At 42.7% G+C, this 22,336-nt stretch overlaps 1 protein-coding gene across 3 annotated transcripts in view; it reads right to left on the reverse strand.

Annotated features, from left to right (window-relative positions):
• Positions 1–3,016: 3,016 nt before the first annotated feature.
• Positions 3,017–22,336, reverse strand: part of CCDC122 (coiled-coil domain containing 122) — a 38,316-nt gene continuing 18,996 nt past the window's right edge. For 2 of the 3 annotated variants that reach the window (XM_085888829.1, XM_085888828.1), the window contains exons 3-6: positions 11,477–11,679; positions 10,549–10,753; positions 5,915–6,031; positions 3,017–4,006 (exon numbers count right to left, since the gene is read on the reverse strand). In XM_085888829.1, coding sequence (XP_085744955.1) covers positions 3,872–4,006; positions 5,915–6,031; positions 10,549–10,753; positions 11,477–11,679 — 660 coding nt within the window. In that variant the 3' untranslated portion in view covers positions 3,017–3,871. Of the gene's footprint in view, positions 4,059–5,914; positions 6,032–10,548; positions 10,754–11,476; positions 11,680–22,336 lie in introns of all 3 variants that reach the window. The other variant, XM_085888830.1, reaches the window with a different exon arrangement.

The following is a 22,336-nucleotide window of genomic DNA, read 5'->3' on the forward strand; positions in this document are numbered from 1 at the left end:
ATTGATTGTGGAAAAATCCAAGCTCCTGCTCCAGGGACTCGGTCAATTCTGGATACTTCCGAATGATGCCCTGGTCCATGTGATCCAGAGAGCAGCATTAAGTTCATGTCCCTGGATTCGACAACATTGGTGGAAGTAAAGAATTCTTTCAAGTCTGCAAACACATTGTCAATGGCCTTGAAGAAATTGACTTCGTAGAATTCCTCTGCAGAATTGGCAGTGTATTGTTCTTTGACCTGAAATTGCAGCAGCTTTTTGAAGTTACCATCTGAGACCTTCCACAAATAAGATCAAAACACTGAAGTACAAATAAAAACTGCAGTGTTGTTATAATCTTCAGAAGTACAGACCATGCAGGATGTTGTTCATTTATAAGTTTGCAGTGAAACTGCACATTTACATCACGTTGCTAACTCTGAAACCTATCATTCTCTGATGCAATCTTGTGCATGATTGACTTTACGTAACTTCTGAACTTGACCTATTTTCAGTTCATAAATCCCTTCGACACATATGCATTCAGAGTAGATCAGGCCAACTCAGTCAGTTTTCATCACACACACACACACACACACACACACACACACACACACACACACACACACACACACACACACACACACACACACACACACACCTGAGACTTGGATCAAAATTCAGCCAGGTCAGACAAAAAGTCAGAAATATTCTTTACTGTTAGTTGTTTTTGGTTTGAAGTGTTTCAATGAGGATGCAACTGACATGAAATTAATAAGGCTTTTGCAGTAATTCCAAGGGTAGCTTCGACACTACAAGCACCACTTGGTCGTTCTATACATTGTCTCCCCAAAAATTGTTTCTTCACTGGACGGGGGGAATTCCCCGAATTAATTTCTTGAAATAAAAAAGTGAGTCAAGTGATTGAGTCTTCCACAAGACATCTTTCTGAATTCTGTCTTGCAGATTGGTCTGCGAGACGAGCTCATCAGATTTATTCGTATTCACTCGACTCAAAAAGAAAATCACAATTATTATCAAAGTACATGTGACATAGGAGAAAAACGGTGGTGTGAGGGAGTTGAGACATTCAATATGCTATCCCTGCTCTCTACAAAAAAGTGCGTGTATGTGGGGGGGGGGGTGAGTGCATATCTTCCCCGTCCCAGACCAATTGATACGCCCACATCTGGGACTGACACTGATGCAGGGTCAAGGTTGAACATCACTTTCTATCCCTTCTCAGATGTAAAATATTGTTGCGGATTCAGCGGTGGCCGGATTCGGACGAGTGATGTCAATCACTGTCCGTAAGCAGTTTGGGTTTTCGCACCCTACTCTCGACAGCCAAATGTTACAGATTCGGCGCCACCCGAACTACCGCCGTCTCCGGGGTTATAATGCCGGGTGGTTCGGCACAGGCCTCGGGTCACGAGTCTCGAATCGCGATACCAACGTACCCCTGGACCTTACCAGTTGGGGAAATAGACCCCGGTTACAGACTGGTTTTGTCAGAGACCGAGCGGAGTCTACCAGTTTGTAACAATTTTGGTTTTTATATCCAAATCGAGGGGATAATTCCTCGACCCGGCACCAATTAATTCAAAGCCACAACTTCATACGAATCAGCCAGATTTATTGGGGACATCGGGGAACACGACACAAGCAAAGCATTCACGACAATGTTATAATTAATCTATAACCCGTTCTTAACTAGGGAGCTACGGATTACGGGTTTCGAAAGGAACTCTAACGAGATAAACCTTAGACGACATGCAAACAAGACATGGACAGCATGCAGACAAGACACAGAGTACTTGGTGATGTTTCATGGACGAGAGGAAAGTGTCAAAGGCACGAATGTGGCTCCTGACAAGCCGATGTCCACGGATTCGAGCGCCCAAGCTCAAACACGCCGCGTGGCAAAATGGCGCTCGTCCTTCTTCTCCCGGCACTGCTTGCACACGCAGCCTCAGCGAGTTCTGACCGCACGTAAGGTCGACGGCACAAGACCGTCAGATCGATGGTGGGTTTCAGCTGGTTTCTCACAAGGTCCAGCATACAAGTCCAGGCCTGGCCTGTTCACCAGACAAGGCCAAATCGAGGTGTTGGGCTCCGCAGGCGGATCGACAAACGTGTCGAGCCGTGCCGTGAGTCGGGACAGAGGCTCCGTGGTTAGATGCAGGTTGAACCTGTCGATGACCTCCTCTCGAAGCCGACTCCAGACTCACACAGCAGCCAGGTCCTCTCGAAGCAGATTGGAGCCTAACCCTCAGGTTCATTTCCTTCCTCGGCAGATTCGACCCTCAGGTTCAGTTCCTCCCTCGGCAGATTCGACCCTCAGGTTCAGTTCCTCCTACTGCCGATCGCACACTCGACCTCAGGCAGATCCTCTCCCAGCCGATGGCAGACATCTTATTCAGTCCCTTCCTTGCCTTTCTTTCGGCTCGCTCTTTACGAAAAGCCGATCGCAAAAACCCTCATGCTGTTTCTCCTACTGCCGATCGCAACACCTCGGCACTCTCGTCGCAGATCCACACTGCCTTTCCTTCGCTTGCTCGCCTCCAAGCCCCCTGGCTCCTCCCTTCAGTTTCACTTCCTTATCGAGGCCACTCCCCCTCAGCCGACTGGGCGGGGCCTCGTCCGGAGAGAGGAAAGAAGAAGAACCTCTCGGTACACCACCACCGCACGAACAATAAACAGCCTCTTACATCTCCCGACACATGTAACGTCCTTTTACCGAACAACCTGGCTAAACATGCATTTAATGGGGGATCTGGGCTTATCCTATATTTAATAACGCACTAAGGGCCATTTCCGCAACAATATACAATCCAATAGGGAGTGGGTATGGCAGAGACAGAGTTTGATGGGTTAGGTGCATGAGATTTGGCAGCAAAAACTGAGTTGAGACATTCTACCTTCTTCCGAGCAGTTTGCGTTGAGGACTTTTGAGGTAAGGCTGAGAATCATACACGAGAGGACGACTTTATAAAGTGTTACCAGGATTTTGAGGAAGGAGACTGGTTGGAGAATTCAGCCATGGGACACTTTTATTTATTTATTTTAACTTGCCAAAGAATGGACACAATTGTTGGGAACCTTATGGAGTAACCTACATTTACCCTCAATCATGTTAGCCTACTGTGAAGAGGAAGCAAGCTACTTGAATGCAACTGCCTCACCACAGTAACTCTAGGAGGAAATGCAAGAAAAGAGAAGAGGTAAGTCTCTCCCACATGGGGTAGGGGATGAAAAAGCCCATCATAAATGCATACGTAATAAATAAATCTCATACAATAAGTTTCCACATCTTTTTACTAAGTGGCTAACAATTGAATGAATAGCTCTGTCCAGTTCTAATGAAACAATACTTCTCAGCTGTCTACCTAAAATTCTCTTCTGCCTCGGCAGTAATTTAATTTCGTGTATTCAAGTCCGACTGTTGTGGTCACATTCATATGGCCTTGAGATGCCACCAATATAATGTCCAGGTTCTCTGGCCCATTGGCATCTCAGAAAATTCATAAACAGGGACTTTGAACAGAACAAATGATACGCAGACATATACTTTGGGGTGGAAAATAACCATGACAATATTTACCGCCAAATGAACAAGGTAAGGAAATTGCACATTTTCCAAACCAAATAAGGTTAAATGTAGGCAATCTATGTAAATTTAGATGTTAAGCGTTTTCTTACATTCATGTAATTAGCTTGTGGAATAAATAAGTTTCCTGATGTTATTCAGATGTTGAACATTGCAGTCTCAATTCTACCCAATCTGGTCATCACCGAAATTAATTCTGGCAGGAAGGAAACAATTATAAGAAACTATGCAATATCAGACAGCAATTAGCACACTTGAAATGTGGAGATCACGATGGCCAATGATCTACCACCAAGAGAGGTTTGCAGACTGCGCCGCTTGCGCCCCCTCTTGGCCGATATGTTGCAGGTAGTGTGAACGAGCTTCAGCCACTTGCCTCCGCAGCCTCCGAAGCACCGCTTCACAGCGCTTGTGCTCCACCTGGATACAACCCGCCGATCACGTTCACACAATCCACCCACTTAACTCTCACCTGTAAAAAACAATTAAGCTGCACAACATTACCCAAAGTAGCGGGACTGCAGTTCATAAATAAGCAATTATGAATTAATCAATTTTTTGCATTTATAATAAGTTATCACTGTCACCAGAAATTTATGCCAAATTTTGGCAAAATACAGGTGGTGCAACATGTTCAACATTCCTCCTTCAAAAGAAATGCACATTCAGTGATAACTTGTTGAATGGCTCTAAAGAAGCATTTCAACAAATGCAAAAAATATTAGTTAATTTGAGTTTAATTTAGGGCTCTGAACTGGCAACTGCATTTTCAAATTGTTGTGCTTGATCACAAAAAAAAACAAAACAGTATTACAGGGTGCAGTCATGTTGGTCTACAGATTGGCCCTCACCGTAGTATTGTATCAAAGCAGGTAATGCAGCATTGTCCAAAATGTCACAATCACACTTAAACAAAGCAAATTGTGCTTTGCATTGTGGGAGGAATATGCTCCACAAAGGTTTGAAGGATTGCATCCCAATCTTCTCTTATTCTTATTCTTTTGGATTTTCCCATTTTTACATGGGGCCACTACAATGATGATCAATCACCCTTCTCCATCACCTCCTGTTAATCACCCATTCTTTTTCCAATCCCACAACTTCTAAATCACTCACCACCATACCCTTCCTCTTCTTGTTCTTCTTCCTGACCATCCCATCTCCATCACCACATGACCAAACCAATTCAATCTCTTCTCGGCTACTTTCTTTGATGCGTCCACAATCTTCACTGATCCCCTGATAGACTGGTTCTTAATGTTGTCCTTTGTCACTCCACACATCCATCTCAGCATCAGCATCAGCATCTCATTTAAATCCAGTTCCTCTTACACTGTTATACAGTGTGGACATTTGAGCAACATCAAAGCTGTTTGTTTTTTTTTGTACACACTGTCGAGGTTCGTATGAGGGCTAACACAGAAACGCACAACAAGGGGAGCAGGAGGTAAGAGGGGTGGGAGAGGGAAAGACAAAAACAAACAAATAGTGGGGTAACAGAGACATGAGGAGATCTGTGGAGACCTATCCTCGTTGACAGGTCTCAAAACTATCTTGTAAATTCCTCCTTTCAGTTTCAGCAGTACTTTTCAATCACACAACACTCCACTGCACATCCTCCAATTTTTCCAAACAGAACTAATCCATTGCTAATTTCCATTTCCATATTTACATCTTCTGTCACCATTGACCCCATACACTTGAAGCAACTCACTTTCTCCAGGTCTTCACCCATAATCTTTACACTTCCAACCCAATCCTCTTTCCTAGGCCCAAACTGACAATCCATATATTGAGTCTTTGGTAAACTGATCTTCATACACCCATCTTCCAGTGCTTTTCTCCATTTCTCAAGATATTCAGTGATTATTATCATCCCCACCACATAGCTCAATGTAATCTGCAAACACCATTGACCATGGCACGTCCTGTCTCACTTGCTCAGCGAGAACATCCATGACAATCAGGAAGAGCAAGGGGGGCTCAATGCCAATCTTTGGTGCCCAAAAAAGAATTGTCCCAATACTTTTTGAAAATGCAGTCTCTTTGTAGGCAGTTATCTAACATACTGCAGACTCTTCTACCTTTTTTATTGACATAACCACCTTCCATCAACCTTGAGATCCTACCCTTTTGTTTTTATCTTAAAATTGCATCATAACAAATAGTTATGGTTGTGTTTTCTATACTGTTACAGATCTATTTGCTTCACTTTTTTAATGATGCTCATGACAGGTTAAAAAAAAACAACGAAAAAAAAAAAACCGTAAACCTTCAGTGATATTAACAAATTGCCTTTCTTTCCTTCTCAGTGATTACTCAACATACCACAATGTCCTTCTTGATCTGTTCTTGCTGTTTTCTTTCCAAGCTGATAGCCATCAATTTGGCAACTTTCTCAATCTGCAATTGCTCCAACTGTGCTTTCAAAGCAGTGGTGTCATTCTATGAGGCAACATTCATCAAAAAGTATCCACAGCAAACGATCTTTATACTAAATAATCTTATAAAACTCAATTTTAAAGAAACACAAAATAGTGATGGGTAGATAAGGGGTATGTTCAGTTTGTTAAACATTATAATCCGACATTTAAGAACCTAATAGCTTCATATGCAAATGTTAATCTTGACTTTTTAAGAGCGAAAATAATTAATTTTCATGTTGATTATAAAAAAATAATAATAATAAAAATAATAGTAATAATAAAACCATGGATGAATAAAAAAGTAAAATAAAGGATTGTATATCTAATTTCTTATACAATTATTTTTATCCATCAAGATTCGTCATTAAGGGGTTTGTTTTAGACACCCTTTGGGTCTACAAGAAATATATAGGGACCTGAACCTTACGAGGGATCTGGGTTGCGACATTAAGTGTGGCTCTCAATATCGGCAAAGGTATTGGCAGTGAGTGGCCTTTCTTTCTGATCATTTATCAACTATTAACAGGAGAATTCACTTGCATTCACAAACACAAGCAGAAAAGAGGATCTGGATTAACATCCTGCTAATAAATTAAATAGTAGGGAACTATAATAGCACTCAGTCGAGCACATACCTACGCCAGGCTCTACAGTTTACATTTTGTGTCTCACCGATAGGCCGGGTCTGCATCCAGAACTGAACCAAAATGTAATCGGCTTATTCTTGTCAGCTACTGATCTCATCCACCAAGTTTTGTCTGAATCTGTCCATAACTGTTTGAGATATTGTGCTATAACTCGTTTTTGACTCAATCACTCAATGGTGAAGAAGCACTGAGACACTCCTAATATCCAGATCCAGGTTTTCACCAAAATCAAATCAATTCGGCCTCATCACACACCCAGTATTAGCCATAACTTTTAGAGATATCACGCTTATAAACAGACAAACAAACAGACAGAGGTGAACACATAACCTCCGTCATTCTTCGGTGGTGGAGGTAAATATTGTCACATATATTAGTGCTATTTATATTTCCATTCATGTGGATTTCAATGTTTAAAGGTCTTCACTGCTCAGCAGAAAATATATAAAAGTGAGCTTGATTTACACTAATCCAAATATAAAACAAAGATAGAATGGCACTCGGTCGAGCGCAAACCTATGCCAGGCTGAACATTTTCCGTTTTGTATCGCAACGGTAGACTGGTAAGGCCGGATTTGGATCTGGACCTGAACCAAAAATCTAATTGGCTTGTTATTGTCACCTTACCAACTCATCCACCCAGTTTTGTCATAACCCATCCACAACCTTTTGAAATATCATGCTATATATTGTTTTTGGACCCATCTCTCAAAGTTTAAGAATCACTTCAAAAAACTAAAAATTCTCGTATCCGGATCCAGATCTTCACCAAAATCAAATCAATTCGTCCTTGTCACACACCCAACCTGTCCACCAAGTTTTGTTTGAATCCGTTCACAACGTTTTGAGATATCGTGCTACACTGTACAATGTACATAGTTGTTGGCCCGACCCCTCAATGGTGAAGAATCACTTAAAAAATAATAATTATAACATCCGAATCTTAATCAAAATCAAATCAATTCTTCCTTGTCATATACCAAACCTGTCCACCAAGTTTCGTCCAAACCCATCAACAATTTTTTGAGATATCCTGCTCAGAGAGAGACGGGTGTGAAAACATAACAATTCACCACCGAATAACAAATCAAAAATTTTCAACTGAAATGGGAATTTTTTTTGAGGGATGATCTATTTATTACATGTGCAAATATGGTTGAATTTCTAAACCCCATCCAATTGACCCCACTACCATGACTTATCTATCTATCTATCTCTCTATATTTATCTATCCATCAATCCATCCATCCATTGGGATCATACTCTCTACAGAGTGTTGGTGCTGCCTTAGCAGTCTCCTTGGCTATTGGGCACAATCCTGGATGGGTCGCCACTCCGACACAGGATACCAGCAAGCTGGCACTCATTTTGCCGACCTCGGAAGGATGACAGGCAGTCAACCCCACCTGGTATTAATTCAACAGCAAAGTGGGATTTGAACTCAGGCTCCTAGGATCCCAAGCCCACCACCCTAACCATTAAGCCAACACCAGGCTCATATATATATATATATATATATATATATATATATATATATATATATATATATATATATATATATATATATATATATATATATATATATATATGTATATATATATATATATGTATATATATATATATATATATATATATATATATATATATATATATATATATATATATATATATATATATATATATTGTTACGGATTCGCGCCCGCCGGCGTGCTGACGGCCACGTAACTCGAATCGCGGCACGTCGCCCACCGGACGGACAATCCAGTCGTGACCCTCTCGGACGAACGCCGGGAACCAGTCACGGGTGGACCTTTCGGTCTCACCGCGATCGAGCCAATCGGCCCCCGCGTGGGATAGGGTTGCTCGCCAAATTCGACCTACCTAAGCACCCACACGGAGGGGAGACCGGGCGATCGCACCTCGCCGCAGGTCGACTTCGGACACGGGCCACTTAAGCGACCCGTTCCGTACTATCGGGATAACCGAGCGGTGTTATTCGTCGGCCTCGACGGTTCGATTAATTATCGGGCGTCTTAGCCCAGGACCAACCCTTTACGTGAAGCAAGATGGGGATTCAATGAAAGAAATGACGAAGCGAAGCGGGAAAACAGCTCAATAATAAGCACATTTATTTCGCGGCACACGGGAAGCACACATATACAATTCCACCAAAAGCACATGGAAAAGAAGAAGAAACACAATGCAATTTTACACAAAAAGCAAATGTAAAAGAGAAGACACAATGCAGAGCGATCCGACTACCGAGCACACGGCAACACTTATACAATTCTACTTCACAGACGGCGCCGACAACACATACCCAAAACCAAGAAAAAGAACACCCTCAAGGATGAGGCAGGCCTGGGGCCGAGACCGGGTCGGGCCTACCCGTCTGATGATGAGGCGCGAAGTGGCGATGGTGCCCCAACTCCGCGGGCCTCGCGGACAGTGTCTGGTAGGGGGTGGGAAAAGGGGCCCCCTTTGTCGCACTATCTCAGCGCGGGGGGAAACAGGAGGGGGTTGCTGATGCTCGGGGGAAGGAGGATTTTACAAAATCGCGGGTCCCGCGACGAGCGTCTCCACCTCGACCAGGTCGCGCCGTCGGCCTCCCGCCTTCAGCTCCCGGCACCGACGAGAGCACCCCCTCGTCCGTCTTCGCCGCCGCCACCTCTCCACAGCTCCGCCGACAACTCGTTCCAACGCACAGCTCGTTCCAACGCGCAACTTCCTTCCAGCTCCACCGACGACTCTCTTGAACTCCGAACTCACTCTTTCCAACGCACACCCCCTTTCTGACGAACGCAGCCGCCTATATAAGCCCCGTGGCTTCGCCTCTGACCCCCTGCCTTCGACCTTTCACCTCGTTCCCCATTGGCCCGAGAAAAAGTGGGCGTGAATGCTTTTTGATCCATGAATTTGCATATAGCGACCGCCCTCCAACGCCCTGGAGGCGGGGCCAAATCGCCCCTCGCTCACCGATTGGACGGAACAAAAGTGGGCGTGAGTCGTTTTTGATCCGTTTTTCTGCGGAAAGTCCGTGATGTTTTGTACACGCTGTTCGGTGCGCGCCCTGCACGAGTCCAGTACCGGTACCCACCAGCGGCGCAAGAACGGTGGCGATGCGACGGTTGCGAGGTGTGACGGTAAAGGTCGTGGCTGTTGTGGTGAAGCGGCGTTGTGGTGGGTGGTTGATGTTGTGATTAATGTTGAGACGTGGTTGGTGGTGGTAATAATGGCGGTTGGTCCAAAATAAAGATAGTTAAAGAAAAACGGCTATCCTGAAGAGTCGCAGCACGCATGAATGACATTTATTCCCTCTAGACAACGGGTTTGGGCCTAACTACACATATACTTACCGAGATATCTCACCTAAGGGACCTGAATGGTGGTTTGCGAATTTGGTCAACCACAACAATATATATATATATATATATATATATATATATATATATATATATATATATATATATATATATATATATATATATATATATATATCCCCTCCCTTTACTAAATCCCTCGAACACCTCCAACCACATTCCCCCTAACTCCTATCATTCTGCCTCATATCCCTTTTCTTCATAATTTCAATTTTCTTATTTTGGAGCCACACCAACTCCACCCCTGTGTATGCAGCAAATGCCCTATGCCAACATTATGATGAATGGACCAAAAGATAATGCAACTCTCCAGGGGTATAGCATTTACTGGTGGAAGTCACAAAACACACCTTCAACATCGTCAAAATACTTTGGGACATTAAATTTAAGCTTATTACCTCTGTTCATAATTATGCACAAACATCAGATGAATCGTGTATTTTACCACTAAACAGTAAGCTTGTCAAAAAAGGGAGAAATCCTGTCAGGAAAATTATCTTTGCCACTACCTCCATTTGAGTAAGTTGGCCTGGACCAGGTGCCTCTCCACTTGGCCAAGCATTGAGCAACTCGGCCTTCTCATCACGCAGTTCCTTAATCTTCTTTGTGAGAGCTGTGAGCTGCCGAGATATTTCATCATTTGCTTCGTGCTGGGATGTCGCTTCTCGAACAGCAGCCATTTTCCTTTGGCAGATTTCACGGTTCTGCTCAAACCTACAAGTATGGCAGGCAATTAATTTGTTAGGATCACAGAGAAGATGCTCTTACATGTGTGTTTGCATTGAGGATTACAACTGCACAAGACCTTTGATCCTAGTTTGGCTGGAAGGTCATTGTTGGGCAAGGTTTGTGTTCTGGATTATATGTTTGCCACAAAGTGAATAAAGATTCGATACTTTAAAATAACCTGCAAGGCGAGCACAAAGTACAAATGTCATAAATAATGTAGAACTGGATTTAATATTCTCCTGATAAAGAGGAAGAGAGGTTTACTGTGGAAGAGAATGTTAAAGGCTAGGATAATAACATTATGACCTGGTTATAGGATTAGAGCTGATTTTATGTATATTACTGTCACCATGTCAATGGCTCAAATTACTTTCTCACCTTGATGTGACACTGTTGAGTCCCTCAAAATTTAAAAATAAAATCTGACTATATTCCCATATCTTCCCCTCATGTGCAGATTCCAATATTTTGCTCTAAAGGGTTTCCTGTTTTCATCGGAGTCTAGGGAAACATTGTGATATGCAACGTAAAAGTTACGGATTGGTGTGTGTGTGTGTGTGTGTGTGTGTGTGTGTGTGTGTGTGTGTGTGTGTGTGTGTGTGTGTGTGTGTGTGTGTGTGTGTGTGTGTGTGTGTGTGTGTGTGTGTGTGTGTGTGTGTGTGTGTGTGTGTGTGTGTGTGTGTGTGTGTGTGTGTGTTCTTATCTCACTCTTCACGTTTGTCTTGAGTCGCAGCTATTTCTTGCTTGACCTCACAAAGTGATGACAATAACGCTTCGACCCTTTTCCCAGCTTGCATGCAGCTCAGTTTTGCCTCTGCCTTTTGCCTCTGCACAGGCCACAGTCGCCTCTCCACACAGACCACCTCTTGCTGGAGTTCCTTGCACCTTGCTTGCACTTTGCACAGTATTTCCTGCAACAAAACCATGCATCCTGTCACTTATCAGATTGGAATGTTTAGCATTGGATTCTGACATATTATTGATCCAATGAATGATGGCCATATTCTTTTTGGACTACCATATGACCTTGTCCTTCAACATTTATGGATAGAGTGTAAATTAAGAAAATGTTTCCATAAAACTCAATATAATGAAAATCAGAGGAAAATAATTCAAATTCTGATCAAAAGTGTTTTTTGTTAACTCGGTTACAATCTGAAAAAAGTAGGCCAAGGACACGAATAAAATATCAGGGGCACAACTTCAGTGCAGGTAGATTATTATGATGAAAGAACATATTGGAAGGCCAAGCAGTCTTTAAGATTCCACATTAGCAAAATTGAGTGATGACAAAAAAAAGTGCTTTTTCTTCCCCCTGGACCGAAATTTGACCTTGACCTCAGTGGGGTATGATGTAAATTAAGCGTAAATGTGCCTTGCTTGAGGCTATCTATGGAGGGCAGTTTTGTTTTGATGGAACAAAAATTAGTTGAGTTATGGTAAATAAAATGCAAAATTTTCTAATTTGGTCATGACCTTAAAAATGTCAAGGTCAAAAAACTGTCAACCAAACATACTTTTTATTCCCATTATTGATTCCAAAATTAATGTCGAAAGTCCTAGCCAGCTCTGAGATACAGCTTTGACATTGGCAGAAAAAACAAAAACAAATCGAAATGGTGGTTTAATACACTTTGGGGTCTAAAACTCTGTGGAACCATTAAAAAATTGGTGATACCAATTGAAGAAAAACCCCACAACAGCTGGCTGTGCCTGGATGGGTTTGAAGGTAGAGGAGTAGCAGTCAAAACCCAAATTCTATCCAGGTTCCTCCTGATGACTATTTTTGTTTAGTTGGGGTGCTACTGATATGCCAACACTGTATTTGGTCAGTTATTTGATTAAGCCTTCCCCTTTCCTGCAGGGAGAGGCCTAATTCATTCAATACAAGGGAAAGCTCAAAATAATACTATGTCACTAATTTTTAAACATTGATATCTTTGTATGTCAATTTATCGAGAACCTCATTCAACCAAGATTCAGTTCTTTCTTGAACATAAATCTATTTATTTATTTATTTATTTCACCTCATTTGGCATGTTATTCAAAGCACCAACAACTTTGTGTATAAATACCCTGGCATTGTTCAGCACCAGATTAACCTTTTGTGGGCTTGGTGCCAAACAAATTAAAAGCAAAAACAAACAAACAAGCAGTCATAGACTGGTACTTACGAAATCGTCAACTTGACCTCTGACCTTGTCTAATAAAAGCTGTCTCGAGAGAAGGTAGCGACGCAAACCAGAAGTTTCTACGATGATTCTGTATCAAACCATCAAAAATCGTAACGTCGAGCGAAGCAAAAATCTCCATTTCTCCACGCAATTAAACCTTAACGTAACTCAACGACGCGTCTGCTCGAGCGCACTGCATCATGGGACGACCCGTGACGCGTTGAGTGAAATATTTTTTATACAATCTTAAAACGTCTCCAAAACATCAGATTTTTACCAGAATTTCTACAACTGAGTTTTAAGCGTCCGAAGCGATCGCAAAAACCGAAGACAAAATTAAAATCGAAGTTAAAATGAACTCGTAATGTCGAGCGAAGCAAAAATACTCCATTTCTCCACGTGAATTTACGGAATTATGTTTGACCTCACTGTGACCTTGACCTTTGACCGATTTTGACCAAAGTCTAATCAGCACTAGCCATCACCCTCCTGAATCACGTGGTGTAATTTGACATTAGTAGCTTCTTCCGTTCTCGAGTTATCATTTTTTGGATGTTTGACCTCACTGTGACCTTTGACCGATTTTGACCAAAATCTAATCAGCACTAGCCATCACCCTCCTGAATCACGTGGTGTAATTTGACATTGGTAGCTTCTTCTGTTCCCGAGTTATCGTGCCTACAAACAAACAAACAAACATACAAACAAACAAACAAACAAACAGAAACGGAAAGCATCAATATACTTACGAAATCTTTAGATTTCGTAAGTAAAAAAGAACATTTCATTGGAGACAGTGGGGTAATTAGTTGAAGTCAGCATCCCCGCCCTCCACAGTCGATTCTACCCATCATTATTTAGCAATTCTGAGGCATTGGCCCAGCATGTACAGTTACAGTAAGTGACATACCATGTATGTTGCAACACATTAAACTTCCATCCCTTGTGCCTTCATTAAATAAATAAATAAATAAAACACAGGTGGCAGAATCTTAAATGATCTCTTTTCTGGACTACCGTAGTTGAAATTAAAGCAGCAAAATTTTCGGCTTTTTTCAATACTACATAATATTGCTTTGTTATGAGCATTTTGACAAGGACGTCAGGATGACATTTTTATTCAACAGAATGGTAACTGCAAGATGTATTGTGCTTGGTGTAACAATAAAAAAAAATATGGCAATTACAACATACTGAGAAGTAAATGCTTCAATGAAGCCTTTAGGATGCAACAGCAAAAAGAGTTGTGGCCAGGAAGGAAAAAAAAAACAAAAACAAAAAAAAACAAACATTGGCACAAAATAAATAGCTGCTCAAAATCCCGATTCTAAAGATGACCAAAACTCTAAAGTAATAAATCACAAAGCATGCAAGTCCTGAGTTGTTATTTCCAAACAACTGTTCTGCACTGAAGAAGGGATCTTTTTTTTCAGGTGTTAAAAGCTTTGAGAAAAAAAAAAAAAGAAAAAAAAATAGAGAAAGTAAAATAACTGTGGGATGCGTTTTTGTCTTCCTACGTAAAACTCTTAAATGCTGTATTAAAAAATAAAAATAATTTTAAAAAATAAGGAAAAAATAAAATAAAAATATCACAAGTGCTGAAGTGTTTGACAAATGATTTGAGGTAAATTCCACGACCTCTGACTGAACACGGCACGGAATGAAAAACAACAGTGCTTTTCTTAACTGCATTGCTTTTCCTCGGGGCTGGCAGGATGGCCTAGAGGTATGCACACTCCCCTCCAAGACTAGGTTCGAATCTCGGCCCAGCGATAAATTGACATCAGGAAATCAATGAGAGTGCCATCCCTTGGAATCACATTAAACTGGCATCCTGTCCACCAACATTAGTTGCTGGATGATAAAAAAATTCCATGGTGTCCTTCTTGAACCGGCGAGCTATCGCCGGCACCCAGGTCAAATTTCAAATTCCTGCTCTAACCTACAAAGGGTACTGCATCAGCAGCACAGCCACACCCCCGCAAAGATTATACCGATTAAACATATTAAGACTAATCAACAGATATGTCAACAAGTCACTTGAGCCTTGTCTCAAGCAACTCTCAAATCACTGTGGTATTGTTGCGGGGCCGGGTATCGGTGGAGAGCACGACCGCGACAGAGAGCAGTAGAGTCAGCTCCACCGAACACACATAATTTAGGTCGTGACTCTCGGATAAGTCCGAAAGGCACGGGCCCCTTACTGGACCATGAATCGCCAATATATAATTCGACCATGTGGGATAGGGTCAATTGCCAAACTTCAATATACCTAATTACTCATGCGGCAAAGCTACCGGGGAATTCACACCCTCGACGGACCTCGAGCGGAACGAGCCGTTACCGTGCCCGAACGGTGTGTAACCCGAGCGGAGGTTACCAAGGCCTGTCGGTCCAAATGAACAATTTACTGCCTCGCTATTTCTCAACACACACCGTGCCAAGCCAATGAAAAACACAGAAACGAGCTGGAACATTTAACAAAAGGGATATTTATTTATAATGGGGCAGGGAAGCACGCAAGAAGGCAGAGTTAACTGAATAAAAGGAATGCAATTTACACACACAGCACTTAAATGTTTCTACTTAAAAGACGGGCCCCCACACAGACACACACCCCCCAAAAAGAAATGGTGGCCGCGGCCTTTATTGATACCCCCAGCTCGGAGGGAAGGTGAGCTGGAGGTAAGAGCCTGGCTTGGACCTTCCCGCTTCATGCAGTTCTTGACAATCTGGCCCGGCGGGACTCAAACCCGCAACACGATGCCGCTCCAAGCACCAGGTACGGAGGGTAGCGTCGGGCGCTGGCACGCTCCACCGGCAAAACAGGCAACGAGGCAGGCAAAGCAACTCCTCTAAGCAGGCAGGAGATTTACGGCGGGAAGACTCTCTCAGCGGGTCGCCCCACACAATTATATCCCTCCTTTTTGACAGGTGGGAGGGATCCGTCTTGTGTCATCCCCCTCCTCATTGGACAGGCGTGTCGGGCGATCTCCCGGCCGTCCGAGATTGATCTCCCGGCCCTCCCCTCAAATTGGGGGGAGGTGCTCATGTCTCCACCCCTCGACCAGGAAGTCGAACAGCAATATGTTGCGTTGGCTCCCCATTGGCCGAGAGGCGGCAGACATGCTCGCACCCCTCCGATTGGCTGAGAGGGGCACCATGCCCGTATTTGGAATGAAATCCAAGACGCCAATGTCCAAAGAAATCCCGCCTGGCACATTTGACTCCGCCAACGTACGTGCTGACACGCACGCGTGCAATGGTGCGGTGGAGGATGGTGGAAGGCAGGTGTCGTTGTGAAGTTTCAAATGTAAAAATCCTAACTATAAAATAACTCTCAGCGCACGTACAATTAATCACCCATTAAACATAGGACGGGACTCTAACTAGAAACACATACTTACCGATATAGCTGATCTACAGGACCTGGCTGTTGTGTGCAGTAAGCTTCCAAATTCGCAACAGTATTATTTCAACTTGTGTAAAATCCAACATTCACTTAAAAACCTTTGAGTACAAGTTACCATTTATTGCAATGTAGTTTCTGAAAAGTTGCTCAACTAGTTTTTATTTGTCAACTTCATGAAGTGGACATTTTTTGCATTGTTCCAAGCAAAAATAAATTTGTTAAATTTACTCCTCATATCTAGTGTATCTACTTGAACATATGTAAACAAGACTGATCAGTAACCTCAGCTTATGTTTAAATGGTTTACACATAGAACCAAACCATTCAATGTGGAACAGAAAGTAGATTTTAATAATTTACTTGTATATTTATGATGTACATTAAAATGAAACACATAATCAGGAAGGGGATGGGACGGGACGCTAGGGAATTAGGAAGGAGGTGCGACGCTGTGGAAGCAGAAAGAGGTTGGGAAAATGGGGGAAATGAAACGTACAACTTATTAACTTCAAGAACAGTTTTCTGAAATTTCACGTACACAAAAGTACATGGACAGGTTGGCTGATGTCACCTGCTGCTAAAGAAGCAATCACTTCATCCAGAATCTCTCCAAACCTATTGCACAATCTTTAACCTTCCTTACTTGTCTAAAGTTCGTGAACGTGTTGCCTTCTTGAGATCGTCAGCACACCTTCAGGAAAATGATCCACTTGACAATCGTCAGTCTGCCCATCATATAAACCATAGTGTTGGGACTTCTTGTCAATTTATCTGACATCCTGATTAAGATAATGTTGAAAAGGTCACAGTTGTGGTGTTATTCGACCTATCAGCAGCGTTTGACATTGTCGACCATGGTATAGTTGTAAATGTATTGTCATCACTTGGCATTCGCGATCGTGCCCTGGATTGGTTCAAATCTTACTTGTGTGAGCATCAGCAGTTGGTGTGTGTAAACCATGAGCAATCTGACAGTCTTGTTAAGTTGCGAGGTCCCTCAAGGATCTCTCGGTTGACCGTTGCTGTTTGCAATATTGTATATCTGAATGGACTAAAACACGTGCTACAACGTCACAATATCAACCATCACAGCTATGCTGATGATGTTCAGCTTTATGTATCTTTTGCCCCTGACCAGAATGATGTGGTAAATACACTTTGCAGACCTGAAGCCTGCAAGCAGGATGTGAGAATTTGGACGAGTTCAAATTCACTCAAATTTGACAACAAATCTGAACTTATCTTTTTTGGTTCAAAATTGCAACGAGCTAAGATACATGTGTTTAATATAAACAGAAGACTCAGTGATCACAAATGCTTGAAGGAACCTCGCTCTTATCGAGGACTCATCCATGTCAAGGTCAAATGTTACCAGCATTTTTAAATCACCGAGATACCAATTGCGAAACTTAGGTTTAATTAGTAAATATCTAAGCCGTTCAGCAACAGAGAAACTTCTCGTAGAACCCATAACACACCCACACTCAAAACACTGTGTTGGCTCCTAGTGGGTGATAAAATAGTCAAGTTGTTGTTGTGAGTGTTTCATTCCTTGCATGGTTCTGCCCCATACTATAATAAGTTTAATTGTTCAGTATAATCCCACGAGAGGTCTTCACTCATCTGATGCTTATTTACTTGTTACACCCCAAACACAATTATTGGGGGGATAGATCTTTTTCTCATGCCGGCCCCCACCTTTGGTATAAACTTCCACAAACTATACATAGTTTATCTTTGCTTACTGCTTTTAAAGGTGCACTTAAGACCCATCTCTTTTCAAAATAGTTAAATAAATGATAATATTGAATGTGTGATTTAATTGCAGATTAAGATGTTTAAATGTTTTAGCTTAATGATAAATTTTGGTTTGTACCGTGCCATGAGCGTCATCACTTGTTGGTTACTGGCACAATATAAATGTTCATATTACCACCAAAACAGGTCCCAACTTACTATATACGGTACTACATCATGGGCCGAGCCCCAAAATTCTTTCTTTCCATGGTCTCTATCATGGATGTACTTCGCTTCATCTTCATTGATTTAGAGTTTCTAAGAATTTGCATCAATGTTCCTATCTTCAAAACATGCACACATTTTCATAGTATATATTTTTAAGTTGCCATAAATCCATCCAAGTAGCAGATTATATTGCTGAATTATGACATAATTATAAGGCTTAAATTACCAATCGTAATTCCCGTATTAGAGTCCCTAACACAAAGCTTAGCCAATCACAATCCCTGTACTTGGCATGTCTGCATATGCACAGCTAGCTACAGGCTACGTGCCTAATACTCAAGGAGTGCTGCATGCATGTACTTGATGAAGACACAGACAAAGTAAGTCCCTTTTCGAACTCAAGCTGGAGGATGTTTGTGTTCACATGTTCATCAGTGGAAGGATTTGGATACCAGAGAGGGAATTAAATTTCAGTAAATGCTATCAAAGAATTAAATTTGGACCTTGTAATTGCACCAGATGTCCTTGCTGATATTCACAAGACTGGAAATCACTGTGGTTGGTATATGTGTTTCACAGACATAACAGGTCGACAGACACACATCGGCAAAACAGAGCACGCAAACTTGTACACACAAATGGAACTAAACCTCACTAATGGTGTCAAAATACCAGAATTATACTACCTCCTTTTTGGTCATGCACCCTCTGCCTTCTTGGCTGTCTCTCCCAAGTTTCTGCAAGGTGCACTCACTCACTTGTAATCTGCCATTTGTGTTTTCTCCTTTCCATTTTGTTCTTCATTACATCTGTGTAATGCAGTTTTACTCAGTGATTTGGACTAATATTCAACTATTTCTATTTCTTCCTGGGTCTTGTATGACAATTAGTGATGCTTCAAACTCAGGGAGCACACAAACTTTCCGATGTTCAAAGAGGACGAATTGTTGACCATTTGGAAGGTGAAGTCAGCCAGCATCAGATAGCTAAGAACCTTGGAATTTTGCTTTCTAAGGTCAAGCAGTTAATTGTGCAATTCACTTGCGAAGGTAAGGCATTCACAGCTTCCTGTTCTGGTCGATCTGGGCCCTTAGAAAGGTGTCTTCGAGCTGCCAAGCGGTCCATTAAGGAAACTCCCCATTGCAAGGCGACAGATGTTGCAGAGGAGGTCCAAGTGAGCTCAAGAACTGCCGTGCGGTACCTTCATCAACTGGGCCACGAGGGGAGAGCAACTCGGAGAAAACCTATTCTGAGATCAACCAACATTCAAAGGAGAAAGAAGTGGGCTGACGAGATGGCCAACGGACCCTTGGAGTTTTGGCAAACTGTCATTTTTTCAGATGAGTCCCAATTTCCTCAATTTTCTGAAAGTGGACGCAAATGAGTCTGGAGACTTCCCAGTCAAGAGTTTTCTTTGAACCGATTACAGCAAACTGTCAAACACGGTAGTTTTTCGGTAATGGTGTGGGGAGAAATCTGGAGTACTGGTTGGTTAGAGCTTGTGGAGTGCGTTGGCAACAACACGACAAATTTCTATTCTTGAGGATGGACGTCTCCCTGTCTTCTCCACTGGTCAGATGATCAAAAGCAATACTCTGCTCATGGAAGATGGAGCTCCATGCCACACTGCAAAAAAGACCAAAGAATGCCAGGACAGAAATGGGATCAAGCGACTTCCATGGCCAAGTCAGTCTCTTGAGATGAGTCCCATTGAACACCTCTAGGTCATATTGGATCGAGCTGTGCAGAAAAAGTCCAGGAAACCAACATCATGGGCATAATTGCTCACCCGTTTGCATGAAGCCTGGGTAGAAATCCCACACAAGAAAATTTCAGAGCTCATTAGTTCTATGCCTGAAAGGGTGATATTGCACGTTATCTTCTGTTTAATTACTTTGCCGGGGCTCATGGCAACATGCGCTCCGCACTGGTCAGTCTGGCTGCGCGGGGGTGCCGGGTCGTCGAAAGCATGGCAGGCAGTCTCGAAAGATGGCAGTCGCCCCGGATCCGGTTCTCGAAGAAGAAGAAGCACGTTCTGGCAATCTCACACCAATAGCGAGACAGGAAGCAAAGCGAAGAGGAAAGAGGCGAGCGAAGAGACTAACGGCTCAGCGCTCCCCCTTTTATAAGCCCCGGGCGCAGGGTAGGGTGATGACCAGAAAGCGACGTGTTGTGGCCCGAATCCTGCTCCTCTATTGGGCCACAGCGGCCCTAGCCACACCCTGCCAGGCTCCGGTACGGGAAACCGTCTCAGTTGCATACCAGCTTTGGCATGGGTCGGAGCTCCTGACTTAACATAGGCCATGCTCCCAAGCCGGCACCCCAGTCCTGATCGTGCTCCGAGTGCATGCTGAATGTCGGATGACAGCGGACTTTCCCAGTCACCCACGGTGCCCCTCATGAGCCAAAATGCATACCCAGGACCCAAATCAAACCCCCAGATCGCCCTTCTCGCAACCCCTCCTTGTTGCCCCTGCTCTTGCAATTGGATGAGGATAGTATCAATTCCGGATGCTCACCCGGGATGTCCCCGGTGAGATGCGGTCGAGCTATTAACATCTGTTGCATGGTCAAGCATCGCGTGATGCTGATGACAATCCGACGTCGTGCTGTGCTCCTCAAAATAAAGTGGCGAATTGCAGTGATGCAGAGGTACGAGGGGGTGCGGGAATATTTTTCCTGTGTGCGGGAGGAGTTTGGTGAGCGAGGTGCGAAGGTAAGATTAGGTGCCGGTTGGGAATTGGCATGCAGATTTGAATTAAACTAGAACTACGTTGTCGATGGCACACCATCGTATATTCCAGCGCGCACTGCTTTGTCCCATTGACGCTAGGTGAAATTTTATCTTGCAAAATGGATTGACTATTCTTTTCTATTTGATGTGCTTTATGACCAAAGACTTACCATGTTTACTAAATCCGAAGTCATTGCAAGCATGTCAACGTTTCATGAAACATTAATTTAACACTGTCCAGCAATATAGAACTGTGCATCAATTTAATCATAGGAATGAACTGTGTATAATATTAATTATTATTATTCATAATCAATTAGATAAATACAGTAAAACCTGTGACTGTCACTTTGACTGTTGTCAAAACCTGTGTCTGTTTGTCAGTTCTTTATAAAAGAATTTATCATGTACAATAGTAAATACACTTTAAAAAAATCAGCCCCCATGACCCCACCCCCTCTGGCCCAGCCCCTTGGGGTCATATCAAAAATCCGACAGTGTTGTGCACTTCCCCATACATATATCTACTATGTCCCAAAGTTTCAAGTTCCTATTTCAAACGGTGTAGGAGTTACAGGGTAAGACAGACTGACGTACGGACGGACAGCGGAGACACAATATTCCCGCTTTTCTTCGAAAGCGCGGGAATAATAACGGCGCACGATGCGCGGGTGGTATAGTGTGTAGTGGAGTGGTGTGGTGGATCCGTGCCACGTGAGGAATCGTGTTGTGCTTCTTCTCAATTGCCTATTGAATGATGTGTGCTTGCATGCTTGTTATGTACTTTGGCTAAAAGGACTGGGTTAGGGTAGGAATCAGAATCATGAATCAGAGATAGTTATTAGACCTAACGACGACACCCATGCAACACACTTCGTCCCGTTAACCCACTAGACATGAGGGGAGGACGAACTGCACGAAGACAAATGAAATAACTGCCTGGGGATCACTGTATTTTGGGTGCCATTGCCTTCGAGGTATGTGGTTTTGCAGAAACGTGTGTGTGTGTGTGTGTGTGTGTGTGTGTGTGTGTGTGTGTGTATATATATATATATATATATATATATATATATATATATATATATATATATATATATATATATATATATATATATATATATATATATATATATATATATATATATAGTTGTGGTTCTCGGAACCGCATGCATACAACAGATAGGTGTCCCAAGACAGTTATTCCATTATTATATGTGGAGATAGTCCCCCTTCCTTTTGTTTAGCACCGAGGTCGGCAACCAGCGGCCCGCGGGCCAAATGTG

This window comes from Eptatretus burgeri, chromosome 7 (genome assembly GCF_056783735.1).
Source record: "Eptatretus burgeri isolate ZD-2024b chromosome 7, Ebu_testis_v1, whole genome shotgun sequence".
Lineage (NCBI taxonomy): Eukaryota > Metazoa > Chordata > Myxini > Myxiniformes > Myxinidae > Eptatretus > Eptatretus burgeri.